This window comes from Tamandua tetradactyla, chromosome 12, assembly GCF_023851605.1.
Source record: "Tamandua tetradactyla isolate mTamTet1 chromosome 12, mTamTet1.pri, whole genome shotgun sequence".
Lineage (NCBI taxonomy): Eukaryota > Metazoa > Chordata > Mammalia > Pilosa > Myrmecophagidae > Tamandua > Tamandua tetradactyla.
The window spans coordinates 68,038,022-68,059,746 of NC_135338.1; the positions used below are offsets into that span (position 1 = coordinate 68,038,022).

At 49.1% G+C, this 21,725-nt stretch overlaps 2 protein-coding genes across 13 annotated transcripts in view; one reads left to right on the plus strand and one right to left on the minus strand.

Annotated features, from left to right (window-relative positions):
- Window positions 1-10,730, minus strand: part of PML (PML nuclear body scaffold) — a 50,195-nt gene extending 39,465 nt beyond the window's left edge. The window contains exons 1-4 of the mRNA XM_077122319.1: window positions 10,717-10,730; window positions 6,761-6,906; window positions 6,131-6,321; window positions 4,552-5,015 (exon numbers count right to left, since the gene is read on the minus strand). Of these exons, the coding sequence (XP_076978434.1) occupies window positions 4,552-5,015; window positions 6,131-6,321; window positions 6,761-6,906; window positions 10,717-10,730 (815 nt within the window). The remainder of the gene's footprint in view (window positions 1-4,551; window positions 5,016-6,130; window positions 6,322-6,760; window positions 6,907-10,716) is intronic.
- On the plus strand, window positions 6,543-21,404 carry STOML1 (stomatin like 1). 12 transcript variants are annotated; one of them, XM_077123829.1, is made up of 11 exons: window positions 6,543-6,691; window positions 9,484-9,540; window positions 10,025-10,216; window positions 12,642-12,748; window positions 12,882-12,928; window positions 13,531-13,618; window positions 13,714-13,863; window positions 14,147-14,350; window positions 17,723-17,918; window positions 18,511-18,723; window positions 20,479-21,404. In XM_077123829.1, exons 5-11 carry the CDS (start codon window positions 12,882-12,884, stop codon window positions 20,670-20,672), a joined length of 1,092 nt encoding a protein of 363 aa, XP_076979944.1. In that variant the 5' UTR covers window positions 6,543-6,691; window positions 9,484-9,540; window positions 10,025-10,216; window positions 12,642-12,748; the 3' UTR covers window positions 20,673-21,404. The 12 variants fall into 12 exon arrangements, with proteins under 12 accessions (XP_076979944.1, XP_076979946.1, XP_076979943.1 ...); XM_077123827.1 differs by lacking the exons at window positions 6,543-6,691; window positions 9,484-9,540; window positions 10,025-10,216 and adding exons at window positions 10,651-10,739; window positions 11,814-11,990; XM_077123826.1 differs by lacking the exons at window positions 6,543-6,691; window positions 9,484-9,540; window positions 10,025-10,216 and adding exons at window positions 10,750-10,861; window positions 11,814-11,990.
- Window positions 21,405-21,725: the final 321 nt, after the last annotated feature.

Genomic DNA, 21,725 nt, shown 5'->3' on the forward strand with positions numbered 1-21,725 from the left:
AAAGGGTAAAATAAATTGGGTAGATGGAAACACTAGTGGTCAATGAAAGGGAGGGGCAAGGTGTATGGCATGTGTGAGTTTTCTCTTTTTTCCTTTTTATTTCTTTTTCTGGAGAAATGCAAATGTTCTAAAAAAAAGATCAAGGTAATGAATACACAACTATGTGATGATATTGCAAGCCATCGATTGTATACCATGTATAGAATGCATGTATGTGAAGATTTCTCAATAAAAAAATAAAGTGAAGCCAAGGCTATGAACCACAAAAAACAAAAAACAAAAACACCGGATGCCAGGCCTGAGCCTGATGGGCGACACTGGCAAGGGACAATATAAAGCAGAAAACTGCAACAATCAAACACAGGCGGACACGCTACGGAGCACGGGGGTGGGAGGCCACAGGCTTTCTCAGAACACTGGGGCCTCAACTGTCCATTGCTGATCCAACTCCGGCATCAGGCTGAGAGCTCGCAGAGGGCCGGAGCTTTATCTGTTCATGTCTGAACTGCAGCTGCTAACAGAGGGCCTGCCATGGGGTAGGTGTGCCAGGAGCCTAGGCTGAAAGAATGGACTCCACAGGTGGGTGGATCGAGTGGCAGTGGCCCCAGGGTGGACACTTTCTGTTTCCAGGTTTAAGCTACCTGTGGTGGGGTGGGCCACAGTGGCTCTAGCAGGCAAGAATGCTTGCCTGCCATGCCAGAGGACCCGGGTTTGATTCCCGGTGCCTGCCCATGTGGAAAAAAAATAAAATAAAATAAGCTACCTGTGGTGCTGTTTCCCATGGAGTTCTAAGTCAGCTCAATGTCAACGGACAGAGTGGTTTATATTGACTTGCGACCAGCAGGATGCTGGGGGTTATTTACGGCCCTTTTCTTTTTTGGGAGGTGGAGGAGATAGGGCATTGGGTTTTTCTCGTAACGATGGTAAATTGTGAGATAATGTATCACGTTTCCCTATGTGTGTGAGATGTTCAACTAACACGGTCAGGTTTCTAAAGCCACCCACCATGTCCAAGGGAGAGGAAGCCTACTGGCTTGTTTTACTTTGTACCCTACAAAAAATAGGCATTTTTTAAAGTCCAGGGAATATTTACAGTAACTGATGGTGTTCTAGGCTCCAAAGAAAATCTCAATATAACAGAGCTGCAGAATGCTTGGAGGCTGTATTAGCTAGCCATACTGCAGAAATGAACACCAAACATCACAAACCACTTGAAAACTTTAGAAAAAGTCAACTCTTCCATCAAAGAGCTAATCAAAACTGAAATTATAAACAGTTAAGAAATGATTGACTATGAGAATACTATTCATCATACTTATGGGATGCAGCCAAAGCCATCCTCAGAGGAGAAATTTTAATTTTTTATTACTAAATAATAAAAATGGCAAATAAATTAATTAAATGTTCAATTCAAGAACACAGATAATAATGACAAAACAAGTTGAAAAAAGCAATAATGATGATATAAGCAAAATGATTAATTAGAAAGAAGAAAAAATTAATTATCAGTAAGCCAATTTAAGGAAAAACCAAGAAATGGTTCTTTTAAAGACCACTGAAATAAACACAAATATACAACATTAGAAATAAGAAAAGGGCTAGAATTACAGGTATAGAGGAGATTTTAAAATACGAATGATAACTCTGAATGAACTAGAAAATTTTCCAGGAAATCTGACTCAAGATCCAAAACAGACCCATACCATAGAAAAAACAATAAAAAGGTTCTCCAAAATTTACTTTTCAAAAAACGGCACCAGTCCCATAAACCTTAATAGGACAGAAATTCTTATGTTCTTTGAACTGTTTTAGAGCAGAGAAATTATGACAGAATTTTAACATGTATTGAATACTTAAAAAGTGCCAGGAACTATGCTAAGTAATATATATAATATGATGTTCAAAAATGAAAGAAAGCTTACAAGTTCATAAAGATCAGCATAAAATGGATAAGAAATTGCATGCATTAATATAAAATTGATCACATTTATGAATATAGATAATAGCCTAGTAAAATGCCAATAAACGGAATCTAGCTGTGAATCAGTATAATAGTAAATCATGCAATATACAAAAATTAACTAAAAATGGATCAATAACCTAAATATAAGAACTAAAACTATAAAACACTTAGAAAACAGGGGAAAGTCTACATGATCTTGGATTTGACAATGGATTTTTAGATCTGACACCAAAAGCACAAACAACAAAAGAGAAAAAATAGATCAACTGGACTTCAATGAAATTAAAAAACTTCTGTACATCAAAGAACACTATCAAGAGAGGGAAAAGACAATGCACAAAATGGGAGAAAGCATTTACAAACCATATATCTGAGGAGGGTTTAACACCCGGATGAAATAAAGAACTCCCACAACCCAACAACAAAAAAGACGAACAACTCAATTTTTAAAATGGGCAAAGAACTTGAATAGACATTTTTCCAAAGAAGATATACAAAGAGCCAATAAGTGTACAGGAAAACAGGATGAATATCATCAGTTATTAGGGAAATGTAAATCAAAACCACCATAAGACACTACTTCACATTCCCAAAGATGGCTATTATTAAAAACAAAAACAAAGAAACAAAACAGAAAGATAGGTGTTAGCGAGGATGTGGAGAAATTGGAGCCCTTGTGCATCGCTGGTAGGTATGTAAAATGGTACATCAGCTGTGGAAAACAGTTTGGTAGTTCTTTAAAAAGTTAAATATAGAATATAGGTACATGCCCCAAAGTACTGGAAAGAGGGACTCAAACAGGTACTGTACACCAATGTCTATAGCAGCATTTTCACAATAGCCAAAAAGTGAAAACAGCCGAAGCATCCATCAACAGATGAATGAACAAAATATGGTATAATCACACAATTGAATATTATTCGGCCATTAAAAGAAGTGAAGTGTTGGGCGGGCCACGGTGGCTCAGCAGGTAAGAGTGCTTGTCTGCCATGTCCAAGGACCCGGGTTCGATTCCCGGTGCCTGCCCATGTTAAAAAAAAAAAAAAAGAAAAAAAAAAGTGAAGTGTTGATACTTGCTACACTCTTGAAAACATTATGCTGAGTAAGGGAAGCCAGACACAAAGGACAAATATAGTGTGATTTCGCTTGTATGAGATATCCAGAATAGGCAAACTCATAAAGACAGAAAGTAGATTTAGAGGTTACCAGGGCTGGGGTGGGGGGAGAGAGGAATGGAGAAAATCTTTCCTAGGATGCATAAACGCCAGCCACCATAAAGTAAGAGATGCATAGATTTGACCACATAAAACTGAAAGCTTATTTTAAACATGACACCACGTACCATGTGAAATGACCAAGATCAACATGGGGAAAACATGTGTACCATAGCATAGTTTTATAAATTAAAGAGACTAATTCCTCCAAAGAAAAATGGGCAAAGGACTTAGACAACTCATAAATGAAGAAACACAAAAGCTAATAAGCAGATGAAAAGCTATTTGACGTTATTAATGCACAAAGAAACGCAAGTAAAACAGTAATATCTGATAGTGAGGAACCTAGGGAAAACCAGACTGCCTCATTGACTCAAGAGTGCGGGTGGCATATGTTGAAACTGAAAGCAAGACATGCTCAGTTTAGCATGCACGTAGCTCTGACTGTGTCCACCAAAGCCAGGGTATACCGTCTCAAAGAATTAGTAAACACAGGCATCTTATGCGAGCAATGCATTCCTGGGGTCAAAGGTTCACATAGGTATGCGACCTGTTTGCCAAAAAGGCGGGGAAATGAGACTTTATAAGGTTATATACTCCTTTGTGCTTACATATTCACAAAGCAACTCTGCAAAGAAATACATTAAACTAATAATGGTTACCTATGGGTGGGGCAGTGATGAAAATTAGGCAGCTGGGGAATGGGAGTGGAATGGAGACCGCACTTTCTACATAAATTTTGTCTGTAACTTTTTTGGAACCGCTTAAGTGTACTGTCTACTAAAAAACTAAATTAAAAATTCTGTTCCAGAAAAACAGTTATAGCTGGGTCTGATTTTTTTTTTCTTCATACGTTCTTAGATAATACTGCCCTGTTATGCTTCTGATTTTGACTTTTCAAACAGAATCTAACCATCTGCATCTCACCCAAGAATTCAGCTATATTGAGATTCATGTGAGTTCTTATTTGTATGTGAGTTGAATGCAGAGCAGAGGGGAAATCCTACTATAATACTTTCTAAAGGGCACTGCCCTTGGTAAAGTGTATCAAAATGTAAAATTCTCATAATCCTTTAGCCAGTAATGGCACTTCTAAAAATGTACCTTAAATTACTGGATAAGAGTGCAAACATGATTTCTGCGGTACTATTTACAATAAGGGGAAATCAGAAACTGTTAGTATGCACCAACTTGGGGATAGGTAGAGTAAATTATGGTCATCTCTACAAATCCTGCTGGTACATGGATATCACTGGGTCGCAAATTCAACCCAGAAGCTTCCTATCCCCAGCTGTGTGACGTCTTTGGGTCTCAGCTCCCCCCACGGCCGGCTCTAGGAGGCCCCGCCCCCTTGCCCTGGGGCCACTGGCTCACCTAGTCAGCTCAGGGGAGCGATGGTTGGGGTTGGAGCAGAAGATGTTGGACTTGCGCGTGCCGTCCAGGAACTCCCGCACCGACTGGCTACGGAGCTCGGCCAGGGGCCGGGCCTCGTGTTTGAGGAACCACTGATGCGCCTGGAAGCAGTTGGTGCAGAGGAGCTGCTCGCACTCGAAGCACCAGGAGTCGGCGGCTTCTTTGCAGCGGGTGCAAACCGCCTGGGCGTCCACGATCTGCCGGTACACCATCAGGCGCCGCTGCAGACTTTCGAAGAAGATATTATCCAGGGCGGGCGTGTCCTGATCTGTAGGCCGGGGCGCCCCGCAGATGGGGCATTGCATGCAAGGCGCCTCCAAGCATCCAGAGCACAACGTGTGGAGGCAAGGCAGCAGCTTGGGGCACTTGGCTTCCTCCCGGCAGCTCTGGCAACGCAGGAACTGGAACTCCTCCTCCGTGGCTTGCTGGGGGCCCAGAGAGGGGTGTTAGGTCTGAAGAAGTTCCAGGCTTCCCCACCCACCAGCCGCTTGCCCCTCGGGGCTGGAGGCTCCCTCCATCCTGAGCTCCTGGACCCCCATATTCCAAACCAGCCAATTTATTGGATCACACAAAACCTTAATCATACAAAACCCTGGCTTGTTAGCCCACCCATCCCCCTTCCAGCCCTCACTTCATAATTCCTGTCAGACACAGTCCTAGACCCTGGCATACAAGGACAATAGGACACATCCCTGCCTTCAAGGAACTCAGTTTAGATGGTAGGCACACTTAATTAAGTAGCAACATCATATAAAGTTCTTAAGGCAGTCCCTGGCACTTGAGGAGCTCCCAGTAAATGTTAACTAGTATCATCAAATAATATTATTATCTGTTAGAATAGTGCAAATAATAAATGTTACTAAAATACTGTGCCATTTGTACTTTCATGAAGGGGAGCAGAGGGGGCTGAGAGAACACAGAGCAGGGAGGGGCCCTCTAGTCTGAGGGTGGTCCAGGAGAAGGCTAAATAAGGCAAAGCTTCCTGGAGGACCACCTAACATATCCCCTTTTCTCGAGGGTGGGAGTGGGGGTATTCCAAGGGAAGAATCCAGAGGCTTCCTGAAGGAGAGACCACATGAGCTGTGAGGCCTTAGTCAAGGTACTTCTGTCCGGGCCACACTTTCTGGTCTCAGATCTGAGCACTTTCTTTCTCCGTTTCTATTTTCATGGCCCGGACACATGCCCTGGCTCCAGGCTGGGACCTTAGGGTTTCCTCCTGCACGGCCCTCGACCTGAAGCAGGAACAAACCGAAAGAAAGGCGCCAGGCGTGGGCAGTAAAGTCCACTGCTGGCTGCCACTGACTCTGAGTATCTCCCCCCAGGGCCCGCCGGGAGTGGCTCCTCTGTCATATCCTGGCCCCCTTTCCTCCTCGGCCCCGTTTCCTCTCCCACCTCCCCCACTTCAGTCAAGGGGCTCGGGACCATGTCACTCATCGAGGTACTTAACCAGACCACGCATTACATCCCCCTCCCCACGCTACCCCTCCACCAGAGCAAACCCACAAAGCCCAAGCCCCACCATCCCCAAACCCAACGGTACCTCTGCGGGGCTGGAGCTGTGGCTGGGCTGGGGGCCTTCGGAGGGGGACTCGGGGGGCGGCATGGTGGGCACGTGGGGCAGGACAGGGTCCCGCCGGGGCCCCGGAGATCCGGCAGGTGCGGGTTCCCACTGCGTGGATCCCAGTGCAGTTTCGATTCTCGATTTTGATGTCGGAGGACGCAAGGAAGGAACTGAACGGAAGGCGAGCGCCAGAAGGCTAAGGACCTCCCCCTTTGCCCCCGAAGAGCGGTTTGAAAGGGAGGTGCGGGCTCCCGGCCCGCCTCCCGAGAGGAAATGAGACAGGAGCCGGGGGCGGTTCTAGGGGCGGAGAGGTAGTCCGGGAGCGCCGAGAGTAGGGGACCGGGAGGGGGGAGGGGGGAGGGGACGGGGAGCGGGGGAGGGGGGAGGGGCGCCCCCGCCGCCCCGCTGGCCTAGTGCAAAGGGGCAGAGGAGTAAAGAGGTCCCATCGGAACCGAGGCAGCCGCTTCCCTGCAGCCGGTCACTCGGCACACACTGGCACAGCTTCGTGCCAGCCCTCAGCGGGGAGCTGGGGGCCCAAAGGTGAGCCACGGCTGCCTCTGCTAAGGAACCCTAGCTCGAATGGGAAAGCAGGCCTGTACTGAGACTTACACAGTGTTGGAACTGATTGCGAAGGAGACCCCTCAGCTGGCTCTTGAAGGATCCGCAGGAATTTACCAGGGATTCCGGGACTGGGAGGACACTTGAAGCAGGGGGAACTGCACCTGCAAAGGCGTGACGATGTGCCGCAGGAGAGCCTGTGTGCAAACTAGCTTTGCTTACTTTCAGATTTAGGAGGGGAATCGTGAGAAATGAGGCTCGGGGAGAGGGCTGAGGCATTTATCGCATTTGAGGAGGTCGGACCAGTTCTGTGGGGGAAAGAAAGCCTGCGAAGGGTTTAGAACCAGGGCACAAGCATGTGGGATAGACTGGCTAGGGCCAGGTGGCTAGGGGGATGTCATGGCCGGGGCCTGAGTCAGAGATGGAAGGGGAGGAGGGCAGGAGAAAGCTGTCGAGTCTTGGCCAGGGGAGAAGCGTGCCAGCTCCCCCGCTGCTGAGGGAAGAGGAGAACAGCCTCAGGTGGTCTCACTAGGTAGGGCATTGCCCCTGACTTCAGATCAGCCCAACCAATGTGCTGACCCCTCAGTACCCATATATTTTTTTCACTTTTTTTTCTTAAATGCAATTTTATTGAGTTATATTCACATACCATACAAACTATGTAAAGTATACAATCATTGCCTCACAATATCATCACATAGTTGTGCATACATCACCATGATCAATTTTAGAACATTTTCAGTACTCCAGAAAAGAAAGAAAAAGAAAACCCAAATCCTACCATACCTCCTATCCCCCTTCCCTATTACTGACCCATAGTACTGGTGTGGTACATTTGTTACTGTTGAGGAAAATATATTAAGATAATACTATTAACTGTAGTCCATAGTTTGCAATAAGTACATTTTTCCTTACACCCCTGTATTATTAACTCTTTGCAATTGTCACAATTTGTTCTAGTTCATGAAAGAGATTTTTTTAAAATATATATATTTGTACAGTCACTCACAGTTATCTTGGAACAGACTAGAAGGGATGACATCTTAGTTTTGTAGGCTACCATACAAAGTACCTACCACAAGATTCACTGTGTTATACATTATCATGTTTTAACCTCCAACTTTCTTTCTGTTGACATACATGACTCTAAATTTCCCATTTTCACCGCATTCACACGCAGTTCAGCACCATTAATTATTTGGACAATAATGTGTTACTGTCACCTCTATAAATTTCCAAATGTTTAAGTTCACCCTAGTTAAATATTCTGCATGTATTAAGCAACCGCTCCCCATTCTTCAGCCTCACTCTATTTCCTGGCAACCAATATTCCATATTTTATGTCTATGAGTTTACATATTATAATTAGCTCATGTCAATAACATCATACAATATTTGTCCTTTTGTGTCTGACTTAATTCACTTAATGCCCTCAATCCATATTGTTGCATACTTCAGGACTGCATTCCTTCTTACAGCTCAATACTATTCTATCATATGTAGATACCACATTTAGTTTGATGGACTCTTGAGTTGTTTCCATCTTTTGGCAATTGTGAATAATGCTGTTGTGAACATCGGTGCGCGGATGTCTGAATATCTGTGTGGAGATATCTGTTTGTGTCCTTGCTTCCAGAAGTGGGTATATCCTGAGTAGCAGAATTGCCCAACTATAAGGCAACTCTATGCTTAGCTTCCTGAGGAACCTCCAAACTGTCCTCCACAGCAGCCGTACCGTTTTACATTCCCCTTAGCCATGAATAAGAGTTCCTGTTTGTCCACATCCTCTCCAACACTTGCAGTTTTCTGTTTGTTTGATAACAGCCATTCTAGTAGGTATAAGATGATATGTAATTGTGATTTTCATTTGCATTTCCCTGATAGCTATGAGGCTGGTCATTTTTTTTAATGCGCTTTTTAGCTATTTGGAGCAGTACCCATTTTTCTGCTCAGTTCCAACTTGTAACAGACTAGAAGGGATGACATCTTAGTTTTGTAGGCCTACCATAACAAAGCACCTACCACAAACTAGGTGGTTTAAAACAACAGAAATTTATTGTATCACAGTTTTGGAGGCTAGAAGACCAAAAGCAAGGGGTCAGCAGTGCCAAGCTCCCTCTGAACCTGTAGGGGAAAATACTTTCTTGCCTCTTCCACCTCCTGGTATTTGCCAGCAGTCCTTGACTTGCAGCTGCAGCATTTCAATCTATGCTTCGGTTGTCACATGGCATTCCCCCCTCTTGTGTCTGCCCATCTCTACCCAAATTTCCTTCTCTTATAAGGACAGCACTCATAGTGAATTAGAGCCCACCCTAATTCACTTTGGCCGCATCTTAACTATTTATATCTTCAAAGATTCGCTTTCCAAATAAGGTCACATTCACGGGACTAGAAATTAGCCCTTCAACATATTTTGGGGGGGGGGGAAACAATTCAGCCTATAATATATGATGTCAGGGCCTTGCTCTTGTGAAGTTTATAATCTGGGGGTAATTTATAATCCATTTCCCAGGGACTGGGAGGCCTGTGGTGGCCCAGGGCCTGGGCCCCTTCCTAAACAGCGTGCAACAAGCCTGCTTTAGCTAAAAAAGTAAACAATTTCTCTGGAGGTGGAAGATTGTAATCAGATGTAAAATCGCCATTGATGGTATCAAACACTAATCTCATAAAGTACCAATGCTTAAGTCCCTTTAATGATTCTATCAGAAGCCTGATGTTCTCATACTATACGGAATATCTTTGTTCTGAAATCATATTGCCCCTTGTTCCCTCAGTCCTGCATGGAGCACTATTCCTCCAGACCGGCTGCCACCCGAGAATCTCTCCTGTTTGTAAGTCCCAATAACTCTCCTGCGCCTGGCATGTTTTTTCGGTCTCACAGCAGCACCAGCCCATGCTGTCCACGAATAGGTCTGCACCAGAACAAGGCCTCAAAATAGCCTTAGCCTCCAGCCAGGATAGCAGCCTGCTGTACCCTCCAGTCTCGTCAGAACCCCCAGGGTTTAGAATCAGGCTGCTCTCTGAGAACCCAACTAAGAAAAGCTAGAGAAGGTGGGCAGCCCTGGAAGTGGACTATGGCAAAGGGCTGAGGGGCCTGGGAGCCAGGACTAGCCTGTGGCTGAGACAAGGAAAGGAAAGTTTTATTCTTTTCTTTGCTTCCTTTGAAAGACAGCCTGCTCTGAACCTGACCAACACCCAGTTGGGCGCGGTTGCTTCTCAGAGTAAATTCCTCATTTGCATTTGGGTTTTCTCAAGCCTTGGAGAGGCAAGTTACCTCTGGGTAACTGGATCAAGGGCCATGGTGTTTCCCAACAGGCAGGACTGAGGAGCTCTCCTCTGTGATGCTCTGAAGGACCTGCCCTCTGGATAGCTCCAGGCTACCCGCCTTCCTTACTCTGTCTTTCTCCTTGAAGTCTACACATGGAATTTTCTCTTTTGGAGCCAAAGTTCAGGCATCCCCCGCCCCCGCCTTGACCACAGTGACCTGGTAAGGACTTCATTCAACAAGTAAGTACTGAGCATCTGCCATCTCCTAGTTGCTGGAGAAACATTAAGCCTAGATAAGGAAAACTAGTCACCCCTCCTACCCATCCCCTGGGTCCCGCCCCAGTGGAAGAGAGTTTACAGACGGAATGCTGTGAAAGCTGATAACAGCATATCCCTGATTCGAGAGAAGATTCGGCCCTGAAAACCACCTTACAAAGCCCAACTTTCTTCCTGCTCCTTTTCTAAGGCCGCGGAGGAGACAAGAGGAGCAGGCGCGGACCCCTGTCTGCTCCCAGGAAAGCCGACCCCCGCCCGGTAGCCGCAGTTCGGTCCTCCAAGGGCAGGGGGCGCAGTGCAACGCTGGGAGCGGGGCCTGCCTGCCTCTCCCTCCTGTGCACCGGCAGCGACGGGTGGCCGCGCAGGTGAAGCCGGAAGCGGCGGCCCGAGCGCAAGCGCGGCGGGGGCGGGGCAGTAGGGCCCGCCGTTCAGCCGGGCTCTGCCTGGGGCGTGGGGCGTGTCACCTGGCAAGCGCCATGCTCGGCAGGTCTGGCTACCGGGCGCTGCCCTTGGGGGACTTTGACCGCTTCCAGCAGTCGAGCTTTGGTTTCCTGGGCTCGCAGAAGGGCTGCTTGTCCCCGGAGCCGGGCGGCGTCGGGCCGGGGGCGGGTGAGTGGCCGCCCAGCACGGCGGGCCTCGGGGTGGGGTTCGGTACTGGCCGGCGCACGCAGGCCCCAGCCCCTGTACCTGTTGGGAGTCGGCGGACCTGGCGTCCTGGAGCTCCAAGAGGATGGATGGAGAGGGGTCCTGGACCTGGTATTAGGGTGCCGGCGTTGTTGCATCCTACCTGGTGGGACCACTGGGCTGCGGCCCCGGAGCCAGCGCTGCTTCCATCTTACAAAGCCTTACCCCACCACATGTCTCCTCTGCCTTTATCTGCCTTCTACGCCTGGACAGAGAGTTCAAGACCTTATTTTGCAGTGTAGGCAGAGGAGGTCACCAGCACCTTAAGGATACTTGACTGCAGAGAAGTGAAAAAATCTTCACCCCAGAGGTCACCTCTGGAAGCCCTGGGACCAGGCGTCTCCCTGTTTCCCTATTTCCTGGTGCTGCTGGGACCTCAGAGCCCTACACTGTCTCTTATGTAGTTTCCTTGGCTTGCAGGCTTGATGCTCCACTTCTCAGCATGACAACCAAATTCTGGCCTTACTCTACTGTGCTTATCCCAGGGTTTCTGTTTCTTCTGCAGGGATCATGTAGATCACAGCCAAGCAGGGAATGAGACTTAGATCCCCCGTTGCTTGGAGAGCCATGGCATTCCTGGAAAGATGGAGCAGAGACATGCCTGTTTCTTATCCAGGGTTGGGAAAGGAGAAAGCAGAGTAATTTTATCCCATAGTCTGGGCCTGTCTGGGCTGCACTCCCATCATGGGATCCTGCCTGGTTCTCCTCCAGGGATCAGGATCTCTGCTCAGATGAGCCTCATTTTCTGAGGGCCTCCCGCCACCTCCCACCTGAAGCTGCTTGAAAGTAAATTGTGTATGTGATAGTCCTTAGGAATAGTGAACTAGAAAAGAACACTCTTTCTGTTCATGAGCCATTAATGTTTTATCCCTTTTAGGCCAAGATGTTCTCTCCAAACCCTAGGAGTGATGGTAGAGGAAGAGTATGTTATGTTTGCAGCATTCAGTTCAACCCAGCATGCAGTTACAGAGGCCCATGTGCTCTTGGCTGTGTGCCAGGTATAAGTAGGCAACGTGAGTTAGACAGGGGATTGACACCTTCTCTTCCCAGTGAGGTGAGCATCTTGTGAATTGGATTGCCAGATTCAATGGCTGTTGCATAGCAGAAAATAGAGCCTTGTGGGCCTGGGACTTGGGACTAGTTTTTTGTTTTGTTTTGTTTTTTGGCTTTTAAAAGGGGGAATTTAAGAAGTTACAAGTTTGCAATTCTAAGGAAGTGAAAGTGTCCAAACTAAGGTGCCAACAAGAGGTTGCCCTTACTCAAGAAAGGCTGATGGGTCAGAAACACATCTGTCAGCTGGGTAGTCATGTGGCTGGCATCTGCTGGGCCCTTTGCTCCTGAGCTCTGTTGCTTTCAGCCTATGTCCCTGTGGGCGTTCCTCACTTTACTTCTCTGGGGCTGGCCTTCATTTCTTGGCTTCCCTTGGCTCTCTCCAGGTTCTGGCTTGCTTAACATCTCATGGCAGTGTCTGTGGGCTCCAAGCATCTCTAAACATCGCGTCTCCTTTCTCCACTTGGGGCAAGTTAGTTTTAATGCATGGAAAGAGAGAACAGTTCCTACCTAGGGCCATTAGACCAGGAGGCTAATTGAAAGCCTTGAGAAAGAAGGCACCTCTGAAGCAGGAGGTAGGCAACTTGACTACCTTCCCTCAGCCTGTGGCTGTCCTGCCTTGGCATTCTATGACTCACTTTGCTCTCTCCCCCAGAGGTGCCCCAGAGCTGGTCCTCCTGCCTCTGCCACAGCCTCATCAGTTTCCTGGGGTTCTTGCTGCTGCTACTGACCTTCCCCATTTCTGGCTGGTTTGCCCTGAAGGTAAGGCTGGGCCTCCTTGACCGCTTTGGCATCCATGAATGAATCCCTCTTCCTCTGCCCCCTCCTCCTAAATATTCCACTGTCTCACCTTTGTGAAATGAGCTGGGCAAAGCTTGTTCATTCCATTTTCCAGATGAGGAAACTGAGGCTCAGACTTGTCCAAACTCCTCCCGGGCACTAGTAAGTGTTAGAAACAAGTCTCCCCAAACCCCCAAGTCCTGGGCACTGCTTTAATTTATGGTTCACTTGGATATGTTTGCCAAATCTTCCTCCCTTTGAGTCGGGTCAAATTAGAAATGAAAAAGAAATCAACTTGGCCTAGGAGGTAATGAGTAATAAGGAATTCAGGCACTGCTTTCAGCAAGATGTGGTGTAGATGGGAAAAGGATGATTAATAGGGTTGTCAGTGAAGATTATGCCTGAAAGCAGCAGTAAAGTTGAAAGTCTGCCCTTTGGGTGTCCCTAAGCCTCTGGGTTTAGTGTGGCCTAGAAGAGAGTCATTAGAAGGTTCTAGAGCCTGGTTCTAAAACCACCACTGAAGCAAACGCTTTATGACCTTGGCCCAAGGTCCTTTTGGGCCTTCATTTTTCAATTTGGACAAATCTCCTTCCCTGAGGGCTCCAGGCATCAAAAGTTGGCAAAGGCAGATGGTTTCTTGGCATGAGCTTCAGACAGCAGTGGTGAGAAGTTTCCCTGAGGATCAAGTCAGTACAGTGTGGTGGATAGAGCATGGCCTTTGGAATCATTCGGAACTGAATTCACACCTTGCCTATTTTACTTAGTGGCTGTGTGTTTTTGAGCAAGTCACTTGATGTCTCTGAGCCTTGGTTTTCTCATCTAAGAACAGAACTAAGGATACACTCTGACCAGGTGAGGGAGAGAGAGGTGCCAGAGGGACCTGGGTAGAAGTCATTGGCTGGCCTGAACTCACCACTCTAAATCCTCTCCCTTGCCGTTGTGGACAGATCGTGCCCACCTACGAGCGGATGATTGTGTTCCGACTGGGCCGTATCCGCACCCCCCAGGGCCCTGGTATGGTCTTGCTTCTGCCTTTCATTGACTCCTTCCAGAGGGTGGATCTGAGGACACGCGCCTTCAGTGTCCCTCCCTGCAAGGTGAGAGACGAAGGGAGTAGGGGCTTGTGCAGAGTGTAGTGTGGGTACCAGGGCCTTGGCCTGTGAGTAGCCAACTGGGGAGGGAGGGAAGATGAGACCAGAGGATTGAAGACAGACACTGGAAGGACATCCTCGTGCCACATACCTAGCCCCACGTACCTGAGGGCCAGCTGCCGGGTGGCTGGGTCAGGCCGGGTGCTGCCAGCAGGCCCGGTCTCCCTGCACCTCCCAGCCTCTTGGCCTGGTCCTCTCGTGTGTCCTCCCTCGTGGCTTCCCCTAACAGCTGGCCTCTAAGGACGGGGCAGTGCTGTCTGTGGGGGCTGACGTCCAGTTCCGCATCTGGGACCCGGTGCTGTCGGTGATGACTGTGAAGGACCTCAACACAGCCACGCGCATGACAGCCCAGAATGCCATGACCAAGGCCCTGCTCAAGCGGCCGCTGCGGGAGATCCAGATGGAGAAGCTCAAAATCAGCGACCAGCTCCTGGTAAGCAGCCCAGCTGCCCCGCCTCGAGGAGCAGAGCTGGCCCCCGGCCCCTATGTGTGGCTCTGCCTGCTGGGTCACTTTGAGCAGAGCACAGGTTCCTCTGGGCCTCAGTGTTCCGTATATCATATGAGTGGACTAGCCTTTGAAGATCCGGTGAGACTGTGCTTTGAGGAACGGCAGGTGGGTCCAGAGCCCAGCCAGCTTGGGCAAACATGTTGCTAAGGAGTGAAGTGGCCCTAAGAAGAGGAAGTAACTTGGGTGGAAATTCCTGGCACCCTGGCCCTTTCTGCTGTTATTTTACCCTTCACTGCTCTGCTGGGCCCGGTGGTTGCTGTGACAACAGTGGGCCTCAGGGAACCTCTGTACCCCTTGGGCCCCAGGTCTGACTCATCTCGTGGGACAGGCCGATGGGTGAAGAGCACGTTCCTTTCCATGGCCCAGTCACCTCCTGGGCATGTGCACTTTTGTGCTTTTGCTTTCTTTGTTCTGAATAGAAGAAAGTAATGTGCAAATATTTGGACCCTTTTCCTGTCTCTCCTCCATATATATGAGAATTTATTTACCCTGGAATAGCCATCTTGAGCCCTTGCTGCAGAAAGATAGAGTAGAAGTAAATGCACACTCCTGAAAAAATAATATTCATAATAGTAATAATGCTCTAAGGTACACAGCATTTTATAAAGTCCTTTTGCCTGCCCCTATGTATCTCAGCTTCACATTTTTGCTGCAAGAAGCTAGGTGGTATTGTTTTATTTTGGAGGGAGGAAACTTGAGGTTCAGAGAAATTACTTGACTGGCCTTTAAGGCGTGGTCAAGGGCAGAGCTGGGCCAGAGTGCCAGACCACGTGACACCCACCCCCCCACCTCAATCCAGTGCTGATTTGAACACAACTCATTAACAGGTTGATAGCAATTTTTAGTTGTAAACATGCACACCTTTAAAACACCCTTAAGAAGGGAAAATTGACCTCAGCATTGTAGCACACTGCCTTGCTGTAAGAGAGGTAGTTTGGGGAAAATCAGTCCCACACTGGGATGTTAGACTTGTTTAGTGCCCATTGCCCAGATGGAGTTGGTTGGCACCTGGTAGTGTAAGGTCAGTGTCTCTGGCTAAAACTGAATCTTAGGAACTATTTTCAGGTGTATGGATCTAATTCTCCCTCTTTTGGCTACCTTCCATTTCACCTGGGTCCCTCCTTAGGGGCTTACCCATTCCTGTAGGGCTGACAGCTTCCACCTTTGATGCCTCCTCCACCTCCACCCCCACCCCGACCCCAGCTCCCACTCTGCAGCAGGCCTTGCCTCTTGATCCTCGGGAGGAAAAACTTTAGACCAGAGCTCTTTCACCCTCTTCCCAGCTTCCTCCCTCAACCTCATCTACATCTGGGCTCTTTCTCCTGCTGTATTTGAAGTATCTTAGAACCCCAGGTCTCAGGTTCATCCCCGCACCAGACAGTGCTCTGGCAGGACAGCTCCCTCCCTTGCTTGTGGTCCTCTCCTTCCTTGTCTTGTCTTCATCATTATCATCTTCTTCTTCCTCTACCTCTTCCTTTTCTTCCTCTTCCTCCTCTCTCTCTCTCTCTCCCCCCCCACCCCCTTTCTGAATAGAGAAATATGCTTTCCTTTGGCCCCTGTTCCTTCAAGCTGTCATCTCCTCTCTGCCCTTTCCCTCTGGAAGGCCTCCGTGCCTCCCCTCCCATGCTTAGCCTCAGCTGCCTCCAGGACCCTGAGACAGCTCTGGCTGACCTCACGGTGCCCTCCCTCTTGCTGGCCCCGGAGGCACTTCTCACCCTTCCTTACTTCACCTTGGGGCAGCATTTGATTCTTTGGACCCACCCCTTTCTCTTCAGATCCCCTGCTTCCCTTGTCTTCTGTTCCACACTCTAGCTTTTCTGCCTTCCTCCTTGGTTGTCCCTGGTTAGTCTTCAGTCTCCTGCCCATCAGTTTCTAGGCTTCCGTCCTTGGCTTCTTCTCATCCGTGACCTTCCTGGGAGAGACCGTCCACCCTGGAGCTTTTTGCTACCCCTGGTCACTAATTATTCGCAACACTCTGCTCCAGCCCCAGCTCTCTTCTGTGGCCTGGACAGTTGACTGGCCACAGATGCCTCAAGCTTAATATGTTAAAGTCATCATTCCTCCCCTACCCACCAACCTCAAATCTCTGTCTCCCCCCTCGGGTCCTGTGTACATGCCCACTCGCAGGATCCATTCAGAAACTCACGCAGTAGACTGGCCAGGCCCCTGGCCTCCCCCATGTCCAGTCAGCCCACAAGCTGGGTACTTCTGCTTCTCTGGTATCATGCAGTAGCTTTATCTAATTCATAGTCTTGCCATCCCCTAGTGTAGCTGCGCTTCACTGTCCCCTGCCTTATACCAGAGCCTTATTATTCCTTGCTTGCAGTGTGAAACATACCTTACCTGGTCTTCCTGTCTCCAACCTCAGCCTCCTCCAATCCAGTGTCCACACAGCAGCCAGGAGGATCTTTCCAGAGAGCGTCTGCTTTGTTACCTTCTCCTTAAATTGTCTCTGGGGCTTCTTGTGCCCTCAAAAAACACAAATTAGTACGAGTGTTGCTTCCTATGAAACGGAGCTTGGAGGATATTAAGGAATGACAAGAAAGAAAGGAAGGAAGGGAGGGAGGGAGGGAAAGGGAAAGGGAAAGGAAAGAAGAGACAGACGGGTTCAGGGGGTCTGAAGTTTGACTTTAACAAACAGACAACTTTATTCTTATCCAGATCCTGCTTAAGTACTGCAGGGTGACAAAAGGCGTGCATGCATTTCTTGAAAGAACAGAGAGCTCATTTTTCAGTGCTCTTTTCCTTCATACTTAACCTTTTGGGGTAAACATTCTCTTCCTCCCAGACTGCTCTGCATAACAATCTCCACAGATTACTGCCACCATCCTGAGGCCAGCTGCTTCCAACAAATCCTGCAGGTCTTGTTTTAACCCTTGGCTCCTACATACAAGCATCCCTGCTTCTTACCCCTCAGTTGTCTCCAGTCTCCCACCTACATTTTAGGGGACAGCTGAATGGAACCATAGACTAAAAGCTCTCAGAGCATGCCAGCTGCTCCCGTCTTCACTCTTACACGTGCCCTTCCCCCCGCTTTGGCCCCTTCACCTGAGTGTTCCTCCTTCTCCTGCTGTCACTCCTGCTCCCTGCCCTGGCTGCCTCCCTCCAGGCAGGCCAGGCCCTTCTCCTGCTGCTCATAATCTCCTCCTGTCTTAGCACTTACTGTGGCTGGGTTGAAATTACCCCTGCCAGGACAGATGGGGTGCCTCACCCTGCTTGACCATCCCAGCCTGCCTAGAGTGGGTGCTCAGGAAAGGTTTGTTGAATGAATTCCTTTTCTCCCATGCTTTCCTCCAGCTGGAGATTAATGACGTGACCAGGGCCTGGGGATTGGAGGTGGATCGTGTGGAGCTGGCAGTGGAGGCCGTGCTCCAGCCACCCCAGGAAGGCCCGGCTGGGCACAGCCTGGACAGCACTCTTCAGCAACTGGCCTTCCACTTCCTGGGGGGAGGCATGTCCTCAGTGGCAGGAGGTGCCCCATCCCTGGGACCAGGTGAGGAGCCTCTGGGAGGCGGAGGGAGGAGGGGAAGCTTTTCTCCAAATATGTGGACTGAGAATGGAAATGAAATTTGGGGGTGTGGGGGGCCAGGGAGGTTGGGAGGGTGATGCTCATCAGGGCCTCTCTAGCCCATAGAGCACCTTTCTGCAGCCTTGCACCAAGGCTCTCAGCTGTGAGCAGAACACAGCGTAGGCCAGACTTGGCCACTTGTTCCCTTAACCAAGTGCTTTTGGTCAGTGCACAACTTGCACAGCTGTTCAGGCAGCCCTGATGCTAGAGATTTGACCAGGGCTAAGGCAGTGAGGGGAGCCCAGGTGTCTGGGAGTGTGTGGAGGCCTTTGTGACTCCCTGTGGGAGGAAGCAACAGGGCCAAGAAGGTTAGGGGGAGTAACTCAGAAACAGGGCGAGGGGATCGGGGCTAAAAACTCAAGGGAAGTTTCTCCAAGGAAGAGGAAGTTGAATGAGTTGAACAAGGCTTGAAAGGAATAAAGGGGGACCCACCACACAAAGGTGTGGTGGCCGCAGTGATCCTGACCTTGGCTCCCTCCTCTCTGCCTCCCTCCTCCACCCTGTTGGCCACCCCCAGCAGACACTTTGGAGATGGTGAACGAAGTTGAGCAAGCTGCCCCGCACGTCAGTGCTGGGCCCAACCCGAAGCCGCCTGTAGCCGAGGGGCTGCTGACTGCTCTGCAGCCCTTCCTGTCTGAGGCCCTGGTCAGCCAGGTCGGGGCCTGCTACCAGTTCAACGTTGCCCTGCCCAGTGGTGCCCAGAACACCTACTTCCTGGACCTGACCACAGGTGTGCCTGCCCTCCCTGCCCTCCACGTCCCACCCGGGTTGCTTGGAGGTTTGCCCCATCTCGCCCCCAGCCCCCCAAAGGAAAATACCTAAAGCTCCTGCCAGCACTGTGGAGTGAACGTTCAGCGCTCTGGGGCTCCGAACCCAGTGTGATCATCCGGGTCTTGGGCTCCCACCATCAGCAGGACAACTGAGTTGGCCGGGCTTCTGACGCCAAGAGCTCTGCTTATGTCGCAGCTCTGCCGTGTCCCAGGTTCCGTGCTAAGCACTTTTTGTGCATTGTCTCACTTCATCTCACCATGATCCTATAATTTAGGTATTATCGTCATCCCAATTTCACAGGTTGAGAAACTGAGGCTCTGAACTGCTGCATAACCAATAGAACTTGAGCACAGGGTATCAAAACCTGAACTTTTTTTTTTTATTAGAGGAGTTGTGGGTTTACAGAAGAATCATACATAAAGACAAGGCTGTTATATACTGTATTTTTAACTTCTTATGTTGGTGTGGTGCATTTGTTAGAATTGGTGAAAGTACTTTTTTTTTTATCATTGTACTAACTATAGTCCATGGTTTAATTTAGGGTTCACTGTTTTTGTTAAGCAGTTCCTTGGGGCTTTTTTTTTTTTTTTAATGTTTTTATTCTAGTAGCAGATAGACAACCTAACATTTCCCCTTTTAACTTCATCCAAATATGTAATTCAGTGCTATTAATTGTATGCATAATGTAGTGCTACCATCACCATCAAATACCAAACTATTTCTATCATCCCAAATAGAAACTTTATATATATTTTAAACCTTAACTACCTATTTCCTACCCCCACCCCATCCTGGTAACCTTTATTCTAGATGCTGGCTTTTTGAGTTTCCTTATTTGAATTATTTCATAGCAGTGACAAATACAAATTTGTCCTTTTGAATCTGCTGACTTATTTCACTCAACATGATATCGTTAAGGCTCATCCATGAGGTTGCATGTATCAGAACTTCATTCCTTTTTTTTTTAATTTATTTTTTTATTATTATTATTTTTTACATGGGCAGGCACCGGGAATCGAACCCGGGTCCTCTGGCATGGCAGGCAAGCATTCTTGCCTGCTGAGCCACCATGGCCTGCCCACTTCATTCCTTTTTAATGCTAAATAATATTCCATGGCATGTATATACCTCATTGTGTTTATCCATTCATCGATTGGTAGACATTTGGGTTGCTTCTATCTTTCGGTAATTGTGAATAATGCTGCTGTGAACATGAGTGTGCAAATGTGTGTTCAAGTCCTGCTTTCAATTCTTTTGGGTATTTATTAGTAGTGAGATTGCCAGATCGTATGGTAATCCTATGTTTAGCTTCCTGAGGAACTGTCTTCCACAGTGGCAGCTCCCTTTGCTGTCATTAGCAATGAATGAGAGTTCCTATTTCTCCGTATCCTCTCCAGAGCCTGAACTCTTAACCACTGCACTGCGTGATAATGTTACAGCCTCAGAAATTCTGAAATGGTGGAAGGGTTTTTTTTTCCTTTGGTACGTGGTCTGGGAATGGAACCCAGGTCTCCTGCAGGGAAGGCGAGCATTCTACCACTTAACCACCCATGCACCCAGAGGGAGGATTTTATGTAGTTAGATAAGATTCATTTTACAGGGTAGGAAAACCGAGGACCTAAGAGACCAAAATAACGCTGCTCCGGGTCAGCAGAGGAATACCACCCCCACTCCCCACAGCGCCCCTAATGCTTGGTTTTCCTTCCCTGCACAGGGCGAGGGAAGGTTGGACACGGGGTGCCTGACAGCACCCCCGACGTGGTGGTGGAGATGGCTGAGGCAGACCTGCGGGCTCTGCTGTGCAGGGAGCTGCGGCCCCTGGGCGCCTACATGAGTGGGCGGCTGAAGGTGAAGGGAGACCTGGCTGTGGCCATGAAGCTGGAGGCGGTCCTCAGAGCCCTGAAGTAGCGGCCTTGGCTGGCGGCCCACAGCCCAGCTCAGAGCCTCGCACCAAGCCGTCAGGGCCTCTTGGAGGACGAGGCGTTGGCACTGCGCCTTGGAGAGTTGGGGCCCCGAGGCGTTTCAGGCCCGGCCAGGAGCCAGTGGATGGAGGCTGGTAGACATCAGGGGTTGAGAGAGACTGAGTCAGGCGACCTGCCCTTCTCACCTACAGGTTCTCTGGACAAGCCTCTGCCCATCCCCACCTCCTGCCAAGTGCCCAGCCCTGAGCCGGGTAGACAGTGTGGGAGACAGAAGGGGAGGGTTGGGCCCGCTCTGCTCTGCAGGCTGTCTGGCTAGAGAGGCAGAACCACAGAAAAGGCCTGATATCAGCTGCCTCCATTCCTGTGTGAGGGTCCAAAGCATGTGACTTGGGCTCTGAATCCTGGGAGAGCTTTGAAGGGAGGAAGCAGAGGGGGGGGGGGAGGGGGGGTGCCACGGCAGTGGGATCAGGCAAGGCTGGGCCTGCCTTCTGCTTTCTGGGTTGCTGTCTAGGACTAGGCTGATGGGGGTGGGTGGGTAAGACCGGGGCCTGCTAATCCCTGGCACTGCTCCTAAGCATGTCCTGACTGTCTGCCAGCTCTGTTTTGCATGCTTGATGGGCTGGGGCCCAGGGTAGCATGAAGTGGCGCCCTACTGTCCCTGTGCTTCTCACCAGAGGTTTGAAAATCTCAAAAAGAAATAAATATGGTATTTACAAAATGTGGTACAGTAATAGGAGGGAAGGAGCAGGGACTGGGGGAGGGTTGGGAGCAGGGTGGGCTAGGAAGATCCACGAGGCAGCGCCCCTAGTGCCGGCCCAGGCAGTGCCCCGGGCCCAGAAGTCTGCCCAGACCCTCACAGTGCTCTTAAACCCCCTGCCATGCCCCTTCCTTCTGTGTTGTCCCAAAGCCCTTCGAGGCAGAACAGGGCGTCCCAGTAGAGTGGGGGTAGAGGTTTACCAGGAAAGGCGCATAGGGGGATGGTCAGAGCTGGGCCCCCAAACACATGAACCTAGTTAAGGGCAGGGTGGGGAGTTGGGGC

What these genes read in the sequence shown, in the direction of transcription:
- STOML1 (XM_077123820.1), top strand. Translation starts at nt 10,729, where the DNA reads ATGCTCGGCAGGTCTGGCTACCGGGCGCTGCCCTTGGGGGACTTTGAC. An exon ending in TAAGGATACACTCTGACCAG is followed by an intron (nt 13,619 to 13,713) that starts GTGAGGGAGAGA and finishes CGTTGTGGACAG; the next exon opens with ATCGTGCCCACCTACGAGCG. An exon ending in CTTCCTGGACCTGACCACAG is followed by an intron (nt 18,724 to 20,478) that starts GTGTGCCTGCCC and finishes TTCCCTGCACAG; the next exon opens with GGCGAGGGAAGGTTGGACAC.